General features: G+C 37.7%; 1 protein-coding gene across 2 annotated transcripts in view; it reads right to left on the reverse strand.

Annotated features, from left to right (window-relative positions):
• ING3 (inhibitor of growth family member 3) overlaps positions 1–10,686 on the reverse strand; it is a 28,089-nt gene extending 17,403 nt beyond the window's left edge. For both annotated transcript variants that reach the window (XM_023513226.1, XM_003789787.3), the window contains exons 1-4: positions 10,509–10,686; positions 10,196–10,267; positions 7,612–7,712; positions 6,320–6,385 (exon numbers count right to left, since the gene is read on the reverse strand). In XM_023513226.1, coding sequence (XP_023368994.1) covers positions 6,320–6,385; positions 7,612–7,712; positions 10,196–10,267; positions 10,509–10,536 — 267 coding nt within the window. In that variant the 5' untranslated portion in view covers positions 10,537–10,686. The remainder of the gene's footprint in view (positions 1–6,319; positions 6,386–7,611; positions 7,713–10,195; positions 10,268–10,508) is intronic.
• Positions 10,687–13,579: the final 2,893 nt, after the last annotated feature.

A 13,579-nucleotide genomic window follows, 5' to 3' on the forward strand; every position in this document is an offset into this window, starting at 1 on the left:
GAAGTCATACCTTGAAAAAAGTAGCTATTGGTCCATCAAAAGACCAAACCAATCTCATCATACTCTAATACCTCTTGAAAAATCGCCTCCCAACTATAATAGACCAGACACCAACAATGACACCATTAGACTGCCTATCCCCAAGACTAATATTAAACTTGGAAATTATGATAGTGCTTTTTCTTCTCCAGTAACATATTCGGGTAATTTTGTTCAAAAAATATTTACTGAAGGATAGTTCTGCTAGGTTCTGAAGACATTAAAATAAAAAGACATAGTTCTTGACATTTACAATAGGGAAGATACACAAGCAAAGGTAAAATCATCTGAGTAACAGTGATTTGGAGGCTTCCAAGTTGATCCTGAGGGGGAGGGAAAAGCACAAACTGCTAATGGGCTACATAATATCTGTCCCCACCTTCTATCTAACACAACCCCACCTAGTTGGAGTGGCAACATGCCCCGCTGAACAACAGTCACCAGTGCCCCTGGCCACTAGAGGGAGCCAGTAAGATGTAACTCTAGAAGGTAAGACTTCAGGAAGATTTTTAAAAAGCTGACTGAACTACAAAATGTGTCATTTGAGCAATGTCCTCCTGCATGTCTTCTTCTACTTCCCCAAATGCATGAAAGAACAAATTAGAAGCATCCTGGGACACTGATGGTGTTAACACTGGACAGAAGCCGTAGTCTGCCTCCTCCCAAAGTTATTTTACATGAGAGCAAAATAAATCCCTTGTTTAATACCACTCTCTCTGTCTTTCCCATTGGAAGTTCTGAGATTTCGTCATCTAGACACAAATATCCAGATCATTAAGATTATCCTAAGAGGCAGGGCATGTATAGAATTATGAAAGATAGAGGAAAGTTTATCAAGTAAACATGAAAAAGAAAGTCATTGAGTCAGGGAGCGTGACACCCACGCAGTAAGTTCATGTGCACAGAGCACCTGTGGAGGCTGATGAGGGAGGGAGGACAGGAGAACAACGAGTGCCTGTCAGAGTTCCAGCAGAAAGCCGACTGAAGACCCTGCAGGACGTCATCACACAAATTGGAAGCAAAACACAGACAAATGTCAGACAAGGAGACAGGTTTACATGTGCATTTTAGAATATGGTTGATAAACCAAAGGCAGAAACACCATTTAGGAAAGCTGCAGCAGTTCAGGTAAGAGATGAAGGGTACTGGAGGGGGAGACACGAGGAAATGACAGGAGGGAATGGCAATGTCTATAGCTTGACTGAGGGCACACCTGTTACAATGTGTACAAGTGTGTCAAAATGGAAACTGTACACTTATGGAACGAATATGTTCTTGTTTCAATTATAACACCTACAAATATGTCTTTATTTTTATTTATTTATTTTTTGAGACAGAGCCTCAAGCTGTCCCCCTGGGTAGAGTGCTCTGGCATCACAACTCACAGCAACCTCCACCTCCTGGGCTCAAGTGAGTTTCCTGCCTCTGCCTCCCAAGTAGCTGGGACCACAGGTGCCCACCACAATGCCTGGCCATTTTTTTTTTTTTTTGGTTGCCACCATCGTTGTTGTTTGGTGGGCCTGGGCTGGATTAGAACCCACCACCTTAGGTGTATGTGGCTGGCGCCTCAGCCACTTGAGCCACAGGTGCCAAGCCACAATATGTTTCTAAAGTACTTGAACTACACTAGGCAAAAGAAATGGAGAAGAAATGAAAACAAGTACTGAGATAGTGAAATGAACAAGACATGGTGAGTAAAAGTGAGGAAGTCAAGGACAGACAGCTGTCTAGGGTATTCTAGTTTGAATGGCTACAAGGTCAGTGATTCTGAGATTTACAAACAAAAAAGGGGTGAGGGAGAGGTGGGGAAGAAAAAGGGGAGACTGAGAGTTTTAAGATTATTACACTGAGTTAGTTCTAGTGGCTGGAAATTCTCAATATGATGAAAAGACACAAAGTAAAGTCTGGGCTTGAGAAAGAAATAATGTGTAAACAGTTAAAACTAAGAGAACACATGGAAAGGTCATGGAGTGTCTCTCAACTTGGGTGGGACAGAGGGTCAGGGATAAAACTGGCATTTGACAGAACAACTCTGTGTGGCATCTGGCCCTCTGGGTAGGCAGAAGAGGGGAAGAGACTTACTTTTACCTTTGTATGAGAACCATTTGAGGATTAAGAAACAGCATAGGTCAAAGAACTCTAAATGCCACCACTGAGCTGAATCCAAGAAGGAGACTGATAAGGAGGGAGAATCTGCTGAGAGCTGTCAAGTGGTAGTATTCACAACAGAACGCCAAAGCAGAAAGAATGGCAAATAGCATTAAACTTCCCAATTGACTCAGTTAAAAAGGACTCAAAAGTGCTCAGTGGATTAAGCAATAAAAAAAAAAATTATCAACTGAAGTCTCATAAGAGTGGTAAATAGGACCCCGACTGTCTGAGTTTAAGAATAAACTCACTGAGGCAAGGGAGTTTCAAATAGGCTAAATGAGAAACTCAAGAAAGACAATGCCAGCTAAAGTAGAGTCATTCATAAGAGGATTTATGTGTGTCTGTTTGGTTGCCTGGATTCTTTTAAATATGAGGAAGATTTAAGCATGTTTAAATACCTTAATGTGGAAGCCAGGAGAAAGAAAAGCTGAAGACAAGGAAGAGAAGGCATTAAGTGATGCAGTAAAATCACAGAGGCCTCCGGAAGGGTAAGAACAAGAAGAAAAGTAGAGGAAAATAAAGGGTGAGTAACACCTCATTCTCTGAGATAAGAAGTGAGAGAGTAAGGCTAGAAAGAAATATGAGATTTTGAAAAATTAATAAGCAAAAGATACTTCATTGGGTTCCCACCAGACAGGCTAAAAATGTGTTATTCTTGGTGTCAGGAAAGCCCACCTGATTGGGGAGAAGATATTTGTATGGTAAGTGCAGCATAGTGTTCAACAGCCACTGGCAAGAACAAGAAAAGAAATGGACTAAATTCAAAAACAAGGACTAACAGGTCATGTCAAATGTAAAGAGCCCAAATGATAATGAAAACAATGAATCTGTACTGGCACCAACTGCATGCCTGCATGATGTTCTCCAGCTGTGCTAGCTCACTGCGATGAGTAGCAATCTTTACAGCAAGTAAAAACATGCCCTACGACAGCAACAATGTGAAATGGTAAGAAAAGAGCTCCAGAGCTCCCACTGGGCAGGAATGGGCTGATAAAGTAGAAGGATGTGGACATGCAGGAGGTTTTTCAGAGATAGGGCAATTCAAATGATCGTGTTAGTGTGTGGCAACTGAAGTGAGTTAGCGTTTACCAAAGTCAAAGAAGCTGATGACTAGGAAGGAAGATGATTTCAACAGAGAACAACTGCGAACCAGATATCAGTTTCTTAATAAATGAAGAAGACTGACGTAGAAGCCATTATAAAGGGTGGCCACAAAGTCTGTGTGCAATTTAAACTGGACACTAGGACACCTGTATTATGGTGAGAATAAATGTAAAGGGTAATATAGATGCTTAACACTAAGTCTCAAAGAAGAAAGGATTTTTATATTAAGGATAGAATGGTCACCTGAAGTAACAATGAAATATTTAAAAAGAAAGGGAGATGAATGGGATAAAGAAAAGTCACAGAAAAGATGAGGGCAAAGCAGGGGAAGCAATGAGAAAAGAGGGGAAGGAAAGAGAAAAGAAAACAAAGACAAGAGGGAAAACCACCTATATTAAAAGAATGTAAAGCCACAGATAGGAATTGTGATAAAAGTCTGATTTCACAAAAGCATAGACATAGCTAAAAGTTAACCAGTCACTGTTCCCCAACTTGGCTATTGCTGTATCTGCTTACTGCATAAGCATCAGTTATCCCAGACAGTGACAAGATTTATGACGTCCCCAATTATTTCTACAGATAATGTAGCTATTACAAAAACCTAAGAGTGCTCTTTGAGATTCTTACAGACTGTGCATTCTTCCGGTGGGAAAAACTGACATCAACCAAACCAGTAGCCACATGTGGGAACTGATCCAGTAAGTCCTGTGACCCTTATCCATGAACTATCTCAGCCAAGAAGACAATTTGTTTCCCAACTCTAACAGTTCATCCCCAGCCAATCAGCAAACCAAACACCCTATCCCTTTATTTGCCAAATGACCTTTAAACATCTTAGCCCCCAATTCTCAGGGAAGTAGGTTTGAGAAATGTCTCCCATCTCATCTTGCTTGGCACCTTGTGATATTAAACTCTTGCTCTTCTGCAACTTTGACTGTCTCAGTATATTGGCGTCAATCTGGGCAGTAGGCAACAGACAAGGCTGTGTGTTAACAAAGGTACTATGGTAACGAGAGAAAACAACTTCAACTTAGCAGAACTGACCGGGAAGTAGTGGCTTCAGAAAAGTACAAAATTCCAGTTCAGGAAATAAGGTGCATTCAAAGTCTTACAAGAAGTGAATGCCTAAGAGCAGTATATATATTTTAATGCAATTCTTCCAACAAAGTATAAATTAATACTGCTATTTTACTGCAGGAATCTGAGGTTCAAGATTCAGTAACTTCCAAAATCATGCTGTCAGGCAAATGGCTGTGCTAGAGTTTAACTCACCTCTGTATGGATCCATTATGAACATTTGTTTTTTATTACATTTATTGTATTTTATTAAGTTTATTATATGACTTTTATTACCTCATTCTTTAACCTTTGTAATCTATTCTGCTCAAATAATGTATTAATTTTTACTTTCATTCTATGTTTATCCCATTATCTCTAAGTGAAATATTTTCCCCTCAATAGAATACCTAATCCAAGCCCTGATCTTCTGAATAAAGTGTTCAAAATTCATTTCATACACTTTAAGAAATCAGTAACTCTGCATAACATACTTCAACTTTTTTAAGAGATACCCCTTAATACTCAATTTTGCTAGCCTTTTTTGGTTACAAGTTTTTATGTGGGTCCTCCACTCTACTTTGTGGGTATGTCTTCCCAACTACAATAGTTTACAAGACTGGAACTACTTTTAGTATTTACTTTTTATTCCTCCATTATACCCACATAAAACTCCATTTGTATCAGGCACAGAGAAGATGAACAGTGTGATTCATAAATAACAGACAAGTACATATACACATATTTAAAAAGCATATATATAAGTTGTTTTTCTCTAAATGCACAAAATATCTTAGTACCGGTGTAAAAAGTAATAAAACAAACAGACAACAGAAAGAAGAGAACCAAAGAGCTATATGAATTAAAAAGTAGCTTCTACGGAAAGACTGATACACAGTCATTAAACAGATTCAAGTGTAAGTGCCTGTGTCTTTTATGAAATGTTTTCTAGAACAACTGCATGAACAAAAGAGCCTAGGTCATTCTAGCCATTAAGATATTTTCACTGTATAAAAACAACTAAACATCTCCTGTGGCTCTACATGACAGATGTTTTCTGGTTTAGTATAAGCATTTATAATCTGCACCATATGAGGTATATATCTTTTATCTTATATCTTGTTCATCAATCACATTTACATGTACTTGAACAGCAATAAAACTGTACCCAGGAAAGACTGCAAAAATAAGACACATCTGTACACTAAAGTTAACCAAAAGTGAGCATTTGTTTTCTGCTTTAACTTACTTTAAGGCAAAACTAGAAATGAGCACTTCCTAAATTATGCATTTTAGAAGACGCATCACATTAAAAAAAAAAAAGTGCATCATAAATACGTCATTTGGGAAATACTGCATATTATATCTGTCTTCTTGGTGCTTTCAATCTTTGAGAAATGCTACTGCAAAAATAGAACCTTTTTTAAAGTTTATTAAAGTTCATGTCATCTAATGTTTCCTAAACAACTGACATACTTTTAAAGTACTATTTATTAACATAAACACCAATTCAAATGATTCTCTTCTTCATTTGAATAAGATTACCAAGAACTTTTGTCAACACAATATTTGGCTGTATATTTTAGCACAAAAAAATCTCAAAATGATACATCAGACAAGTAAACCCACTACTTTAAAAAGATAAAAATTATTCAAATAAAAGTTACAAACTAATTGTTCACTTAAGGAAAAAAAAAAATCTAACACTAGATACAATCTTACAATAATGTAGCCTTCCCTAAAATGTCAGTTTCTTGGCCTATTAACCAAAACTGATGACTTTGACTCTTCCACAAAGAAACCAATAAACAGATACTGAGCTCTCAAATTAAATGGAATCAAGAGTGGGATCAAGAGAATAAAACTTGAGTTTTAGTCTGTCTTTCTACTTTATTTATGCCAATAAAATTTAAAATGTAATTCATTTTTCAAATACTTGGGACCCTGCATGCATATTAATTTTACTTACCAAGTCATATATCTGGTTTGCCAACTGTACCTTCTCATCAGCATCTTCCAAAGCTTTATAGTAGTCCTGAATAAAAACATTTTCATTTCAAAAATAAATTAATGATTCTAAAGTATGCATATGGAGGAAATATAATTACATTTTCATTATTATACCATTATCGCTGTCAGTAATCCTACTCAATAATAAAAACCTTGCTAGAGATACAGGGATGGGAGGATGGGAAAAGATTAGAAATTAGGGACAATGGCCAAGAATTAAAGGAAGATAAATTTCCACAGAGTACCAGACTTTGGGGGCATATTCAAGTTGTGCTACACCAAAAACTTAATATATTAATGGGATGATTGACTCTGGGATATACATATATATGTGTGTGTGTATATATATACACACACATACACACACATATATATGATGTCTAAACCCACATATACCTGTGCCTCCAGGTATCTTCCAAGCCAGGACTACTTCTATAATAGATTATAATTTTTTTCCTCCTAACAGAAACAATTTTCTTTCCATGCAGTAGAACAAAATAACACAGCTACTCTATTTGTAATTTCCAAATTTCTTTTACTTAAAACTTGAATAATTCTAGGAAGATCAAGTGTAAGAAGGCAGTATTACTCAACAATATTAAAAGACCTGCTCAATGTCACACAGCTAAATGGCTGAGTGTTAACTAAATGCAAATCTTTTATTTCCTGACATAACCCTGAATGAACTAGATCGTATGTTAAAAGTAGCCATGGGCTGTGAATTGATGTCCACATTAACCTGGAAGAGAGCTATAAGTACTACAAAACTAATAAAAACTTAAAGAATTCTGTATTTTGTAAACTAAAAGCCTTCTTTAGGCTCTTTCTAACTTTTAAGATTCTGTTCCATGAGTCCACCAATTTAAGTACCTAGTAATGTATAAAATACTTTTCAGGTTCTCCTGATTTTCACTCCAGTTTGTGGTCAAAATTGAAATATAGTATTATATCTCTAAAAACAGCATCATTAGTTATATGTAACTAGAATAAAATGAAATAAAAAAAGTACCTTTTTAATGATCTGTAACTTTCTAACAGACACTAATTATTAAAACAAGTTTTAAAATTACCCAAATGCTTTTATTAAAAACCTCTATACCTGAAGCTCTAATACATAATAAATCACTTAAATTCTAAAAATCCATTGATAACTTTCCTTTATTTTTCCCACAGAAAATGATATAATTTTAAAATATCTTCTTGAGAGGATCTCAATAATTATTGATACATCATCTGAAATGTCACACATACTTTTTTGATGGATGCCATTTGTTCTTCCCTCCACTCAGGTTTATTTTTCTTTGCATTTATAAAGAATTCGCTGACTCTTTGTTCTAGTTGATCCATTGCATCTATGACATAACAAAAACATTTCATATTGAGATGACCAAATTTATATACCAAATATACTCGCTTTGATTTGTGGAAGGAATAAAATAAAAATGGCAATATATACTCTTTCACTTGGCCAATAACTTACATATGTTATGCTTGATTGCACAAATGTCTGTAACGCCTTAATTACTTTAGTTTAAAAGTTACAATTTAATTACTTTAGTTTAAAAAGTTACAATTTTCCCTATTGACAATTTATTTTTGTTGTTATTTCAAAATTTTTTTTCAATAGTAAAAGTAGAGTCAATAACTATACAGCATTTTTTAATAGTAAAGCCTAGGGGTCAAAAGCCAAAAAGTAGTGTATCAGTGGAATCTGCCAAAACACAAAGCACCACTAGATAATCCTCACATTTCTTTTAATAGGGAAAAGGGATAAAAATATTTGCTATTTAGACTTAAATATCTCATCATTTTATATCACAAATGAAAAGTATGTACAATCATTTTTTCACTTAATATATTATACTTACATATTACTATCTAGTAATATATTAAAATATTACTTATTCTAGACAAGTTTTTAGTTTTTCCACAATGTGTCAAGAATTATCATCTCACTGGATGTGTTTAAAAAGAAAAAATACAAAAAAATAAAAATAAAAAGGATCCTGTTATGTAAGTTGAAGAATATCTTTTTACTATAGTCTTCTTTTGAAAATTTTCTATGTATCATCACTTTTTTAAAATTCTCAGGCTCAGTGCCTGTGGCTCAAGTGGCTAAGGCACCAGCCACATACACCTAAGGTGGTGGGTTCGAATTCCACCCGGACCCGCCAAACAACAATGGCGGCTGCAACCAAAAAAATAGCCAGGCGTTGTGGTGGGTGCCTGTGGTCCCAGCTACTTGGGAGGCTGAGGCAGGAGACTCGCTTGAGCCCAGGAGTTGGAGGTTGCTGTAAGCTGTGATGCCAGAGCACTCTACCCAGGGGGACAGCTTGAGGCTCTGTCTCAAAAAAAAAAAAAAATTCTGAAAAGTCCTATGGTTAATTTTTTAAAAGTATTTTCCTTCATTTTAAACAAGCGTTTGCCAATTTATTTGGCATACAGTTCTGTTAGTCCATACATAATATCTATTAGCTTTAGAAGACTCTAGTACAAAATGCAAATTAAAAAAATCTAATTTGTATAATAATCTAAGTTCAAATTACAAGAGAAATTTAAATTTTTTTTTTTTTTTGCAGTTTTTGGCCAGGGCCGGGTTTGAACCCACCATCTCCGGTATATGGGGCCAGCACCCTTCTCCCTTGAGCCACAGGTGCCACCCAGAGAATTTAAAATTTTTAATAATAATGAAAATATTTAAAATAAGAGTTACTCTTTATTTAATGCCTACCTTGTATCAGGTGCTATATTCTAATTTTCTGAATTATTTAAAAACATCAGATGATTCTCTTTTTACAGAATGAACCCCCCCCCAGAAGTGGTGGGGGATACAGTCAAAATTGATGAGTAAATTATTAAAGCCCTAAAATAAACTCAGCTCTATCTGCATCAAAGCGTGTGCTCATTTCTACCAAGAACACTGCTTCAGCAAATCTTCAGCATTTCAGCTACATTAAAATTAAACCCTGGTTTAACATTGGCTACCTGGAGAACCACACATAGAATTCAGACTTCCACACTACAACCCACTGAACAGAAGGTAGGTTCCGTAAGATTCTACCTTGTGTTCTGTGCCACCTGCAAATGACAAGAGTCCAAGGAAAGCATATTCATGAACAAATTGTGAGTGCGTTGGTGGGGCAGAAAAGGAAGGGGGAAAGAAAAGGTCTACTTTTAGCTACACCAAGTACTCCCAAACTACCCACTTACAGCCTTCACTCTATGTTAGAACAAGGTTAATCTTGGGGAAAAAGTCTCAGGACCTACCAAGCTATCACCGAGAGCAAAAGAAATGCATTCGCTGCCAAAATTTGTATGACAGTAGACAAGAAGCTTTGCCATAAAATCTTTTCCTCACTCATTTAGATTAAGAAAATGAACCACGTAGTTGACAATTCAAAGTGTAACCTATAACGTCTAACTTTTCAAAATTTGACATTCTACATATTAACCTGTGCTTTTGTTTTCCACTCTCGAAAACTTTGAATAGAATGAAGTTTAATACAAGTTACAAATGCTGAAATCTAAGTTCGATATGTTTATGTCGACGTCCACTAAAACATGTAAATATTCTCAGTGAATGTAAAGAAATATAGTTAGCATTCCCAAATTCGAGAAATAGATGCACGTGTGCAAACGTCTCCTCTCGTAAAAGCTACAAGAAAAGTAACATGAGAAGAAGGCGGTTAAGATTCAGTACACTCGCTTCTTTTTGGCAAATCCTTAAGCACAAGCGGAGTGAGCCAAAGGACAAACAGCAGTAAGAGCTAGCACTGATGACAGCAAGTCCGGCACTGAACGCGCGCAGAGAACACGAGTAAACGCGCCGACTTACTTTGCACCTGCAGATCCATCTCGCGCATCTCGGTGAAGCGGTCCCGCAGGTCCATGGGAAGCTGCTCAATCACTGTCAAAGGGAGAATCCGTCAGAGGGGCGGAGCCAACAGAGATACGCGCTTACGTCACTGCGTGCGTGCGTGCGTAGGGGGGTCCAGGGAGTCGGCAGCCCACATCGAGGCTGCCAGTTACCGTGAGAAAGAAACATCCCCCGCCTCCCCCTCCCTCCCGCCATCTCGCTTGCCCGTCCACTCGCGCTCTCGCCCGCCCGCAGGTCCCACCGGCGGCCCCCGCCGATGCCGCGCACTCACTTTCCAGATAGTCTTCTAGGTACAACATCGCGGCCCTTAGAGCTGGGGGAACGAGGGGGTCCAGGGGTTTATTTGTGTCACTCGCTGTCGCCGGAGTTTTGTCCCTTCCAATATGGCGCCTCCGCTAGCAGCACCCGCTCGACTCCGGCAAAAAAAAAAAAAAAAACAAAAAAAAAAACCACTTTGGCGCCTGACGGCGCTTGCCTCACTGCCGCCCGCAGCTGTCATTGGTTAGCAGAAGTAATGACGTAGGCCCGTCGGTGTCCGCCCCCGCGCCTTTGTGGGAACTGTAGTTTTATTCCTGCTGAGCCAGGACTGACGCCCCGGCGGTTCTCCACGTAGAAACTACGAAAACCAGGCGCCATTGCAGACGGTGCGCAACAGAATCTGAAATGCGGTGCCTCTGTTTATTTGTTGATTTTTGCACAGAGAATGACGGGAGTTGTATGCGCCTGAATAACACAACTAGGAACAACTTTTCACCTGTTCTTTGCTGTGACACTATGCCCGGGCGTTTGTGACTCATGGATTTCCAAGTAGTGCTGGGCAAATAGCAAAGGTTCTAAACGCTAGAATAATCAGCAAAGTTCGGGCAGTTCGGATTGTTTAAAACAGAACTCTGCTGGAATTTATCTACTTCCAAAATTAAATGAGACATCTGGTTGGCGGCACATGTGATTTTAAAGTATTGTCGTTTGTACTGAGGCTATGGAGCGAGTGAATGCTCATTTCCTAGATTAAAAGATGCACAAATAGTTTTCAGTAGCCATTTACTTATTTCTAGTTTGCGGTCCGTCTCCTCCTCGTACTAATATAATGCCTACAACCTGCGTCCCCGCCCCAAAGCAGTAAGCAACCATGAATAACGGACGGAGCCTTAATACCTAACGGGGTGGACTGGCTATAACTTTAGATTATGTTGAATAAGTAGCCTGTTTTAGAGGTTCATAATTCTGCATGTTGTCTTTTTCTACTCTTATTGACTCCTAGCGAATGTTTACCAGTCATGATATATTTAGTACTTCCTTGCTCAGTTTCTTTTTAAAAATTTTTTCTTAAAAATTCTTGCAGTCAATACATTTTAGGTATTGTTATTTTCCATCCTTCTTTTCTTAATTCTCTGCGTTTTTCAGGGGAAATTCTATTTAGTTCATAATTTAAAGTTGTTTCTGTTTTTCAGATGCATAGAAACCGGGCGTGCGTGTGTGTCTGTTTCCTGCTTTCTTCCTACGTTGTATTCTCTGGTACTCAAGACGTTTTGCTGCTTTTAATCAGGATGCTTTTCTGCAATACTGACGAATCTTCAGGGACCCTTACCTTAATCATGATAAGAATCACCAAGTTTATTTTCTGTACTTACATCTAAAATGTAATACCACACTCTCTCCCTCCTTTCTTGCTTCCTACCTCTTTCCCATCCTTCCTTCTGCCTGTTGTAGGATCTCTTTGATAGTTTTGCAGTTTTTAAAAATCATTTTATTTACTATTTATCATTTTATTTTATTTTTGGCCGGGGCTAGGTTTGAACCCGCCACCTCTGGCATATGGAGCCGGCGCCCTACCTCTTTAAGCCACAGGCGCTGCCCCAGTTTTGCAGTTTTGCAATGATCTAAAACTGGATTCTATCCTTCCTTCCTCTCTTTGCTTTCCTTAAAGTTTTTTAAGCAGGCTTAGAATTTCAGGAGATTCCTGAACTTCAGCCATCGTGTCCTGTAACAATTCCAGAAAATTCTGAACCATTATCTCTTCAGTGTTGATTATTTCCCTTTTTCCCCTTATTCCATAGAACATCTAAAAGGCATCTCCAGGACTTTCTCTCTTTAGCCTACATTTGCCTTAATCTTTGTATTATGTTTTATTTCAAAATTTTCAGTATTTTTTTTTGTTTGTTTTAGAACTCCTACCTGATTCTCTTTTCAAGCCATTTTCTAATTTCTTATGCAAATCAAACAGTCTATATTGTTTTTCTGGTAGATAGAATACTGCAAATTCTCTGTGTCATTGTGATGTCTCTTAAAAAAAAAATAGGCTCTTTTTTCTCATGATGCCTGTTTCCTTATGGTTTATGATTTTGAATTCAGAACTCTTGTTTTTGGATTTGTAAGTTGAACTCACAACTCTTGTTTTTTGAGGCTGGAGTTAAAATTGAGTTTTCTTGAAGGGTGTCAGAATTTGGTTCAGAAAGTTGCTTGGGGACATCATGAACATACCAGATTAATGTTCTCCACTTGATGTTTCTTTTATTACACTGATAGACTGAAATTAAGCCTCTAACCCGAATGACTTGGTATAGATTTTAGAGGACTCTGCCCCACCCCTTTACTGTGCTCCCAGGCCAAGACAGGCCTATTTCCTTATTGACCTTCTGTGCAGGAGGTTTATTTCTCATTCTTCCTTACGTAGGAAATACAGTCCTTTGGGGCCCCAGATTTTTATCTCTCACAAGACTGCCATTTGAAATGGTATTGGCTTTGTCTTGTGACCTTGGATTGCTGCACAACTATCAAAGCAGGGCCTGGAGGTGACTGCATTTGACAGATAATCTCTGAACAAAAGCCTACTTTGACCCTCACTTTTTTTCTCAGAATATTCTCATTTTTCTTTTTTTCCCCTTTTGTATAACGTCTGCGAATTACTTTATTTCCTACCAGTTCATCAGTGTATTTGATTTTTTTTTAATTTATAATTGTTAGTTGTTTTTTCCAGGTGGCTCATTCAGAGTAGTTAAAATGGCGTGCCGTTAGAAATAGAAGTCCTTCACTTCAGGGAGAGTTCCATATTAAGGAAACTGAGAGACTAAATGGTTCCTAATTCAGTCAGTATACATATATACACTCCAGAGAAACCAAAAATAAAACTTACTCTGTATTTTAGCTGATGAATGTAACTCTGTTGCAACATGTATCATCTGCAGAAAATTGTGTTTGCATATGCATGTGATAACTTCTTGCAGTCAATGACACTTGGAGTGGCTGGCTAATTACAACCAATACTGATTTCCAGACAATGCCCTGCATATGGAGAGGTGACCATCTCTGTATTACATTCCTCTGCTCCCTGATTATATCTCA

This window comes from Otolemur garnettii, unplaced genomic scaffold (genome assembly GCF_000181295.1).
Source record: "Otolemur garnettii isolate 467f Iridium unplaced genomic scaffold, OtoGar3 scaffold00037, whole genome shotgun sequence".
Taxonomy (NCBI): Eukaryota; Metazoa; Chordata; class Mammalia; order Primates; family Galagidae; genus Otolemur; species Otolemur garnettii.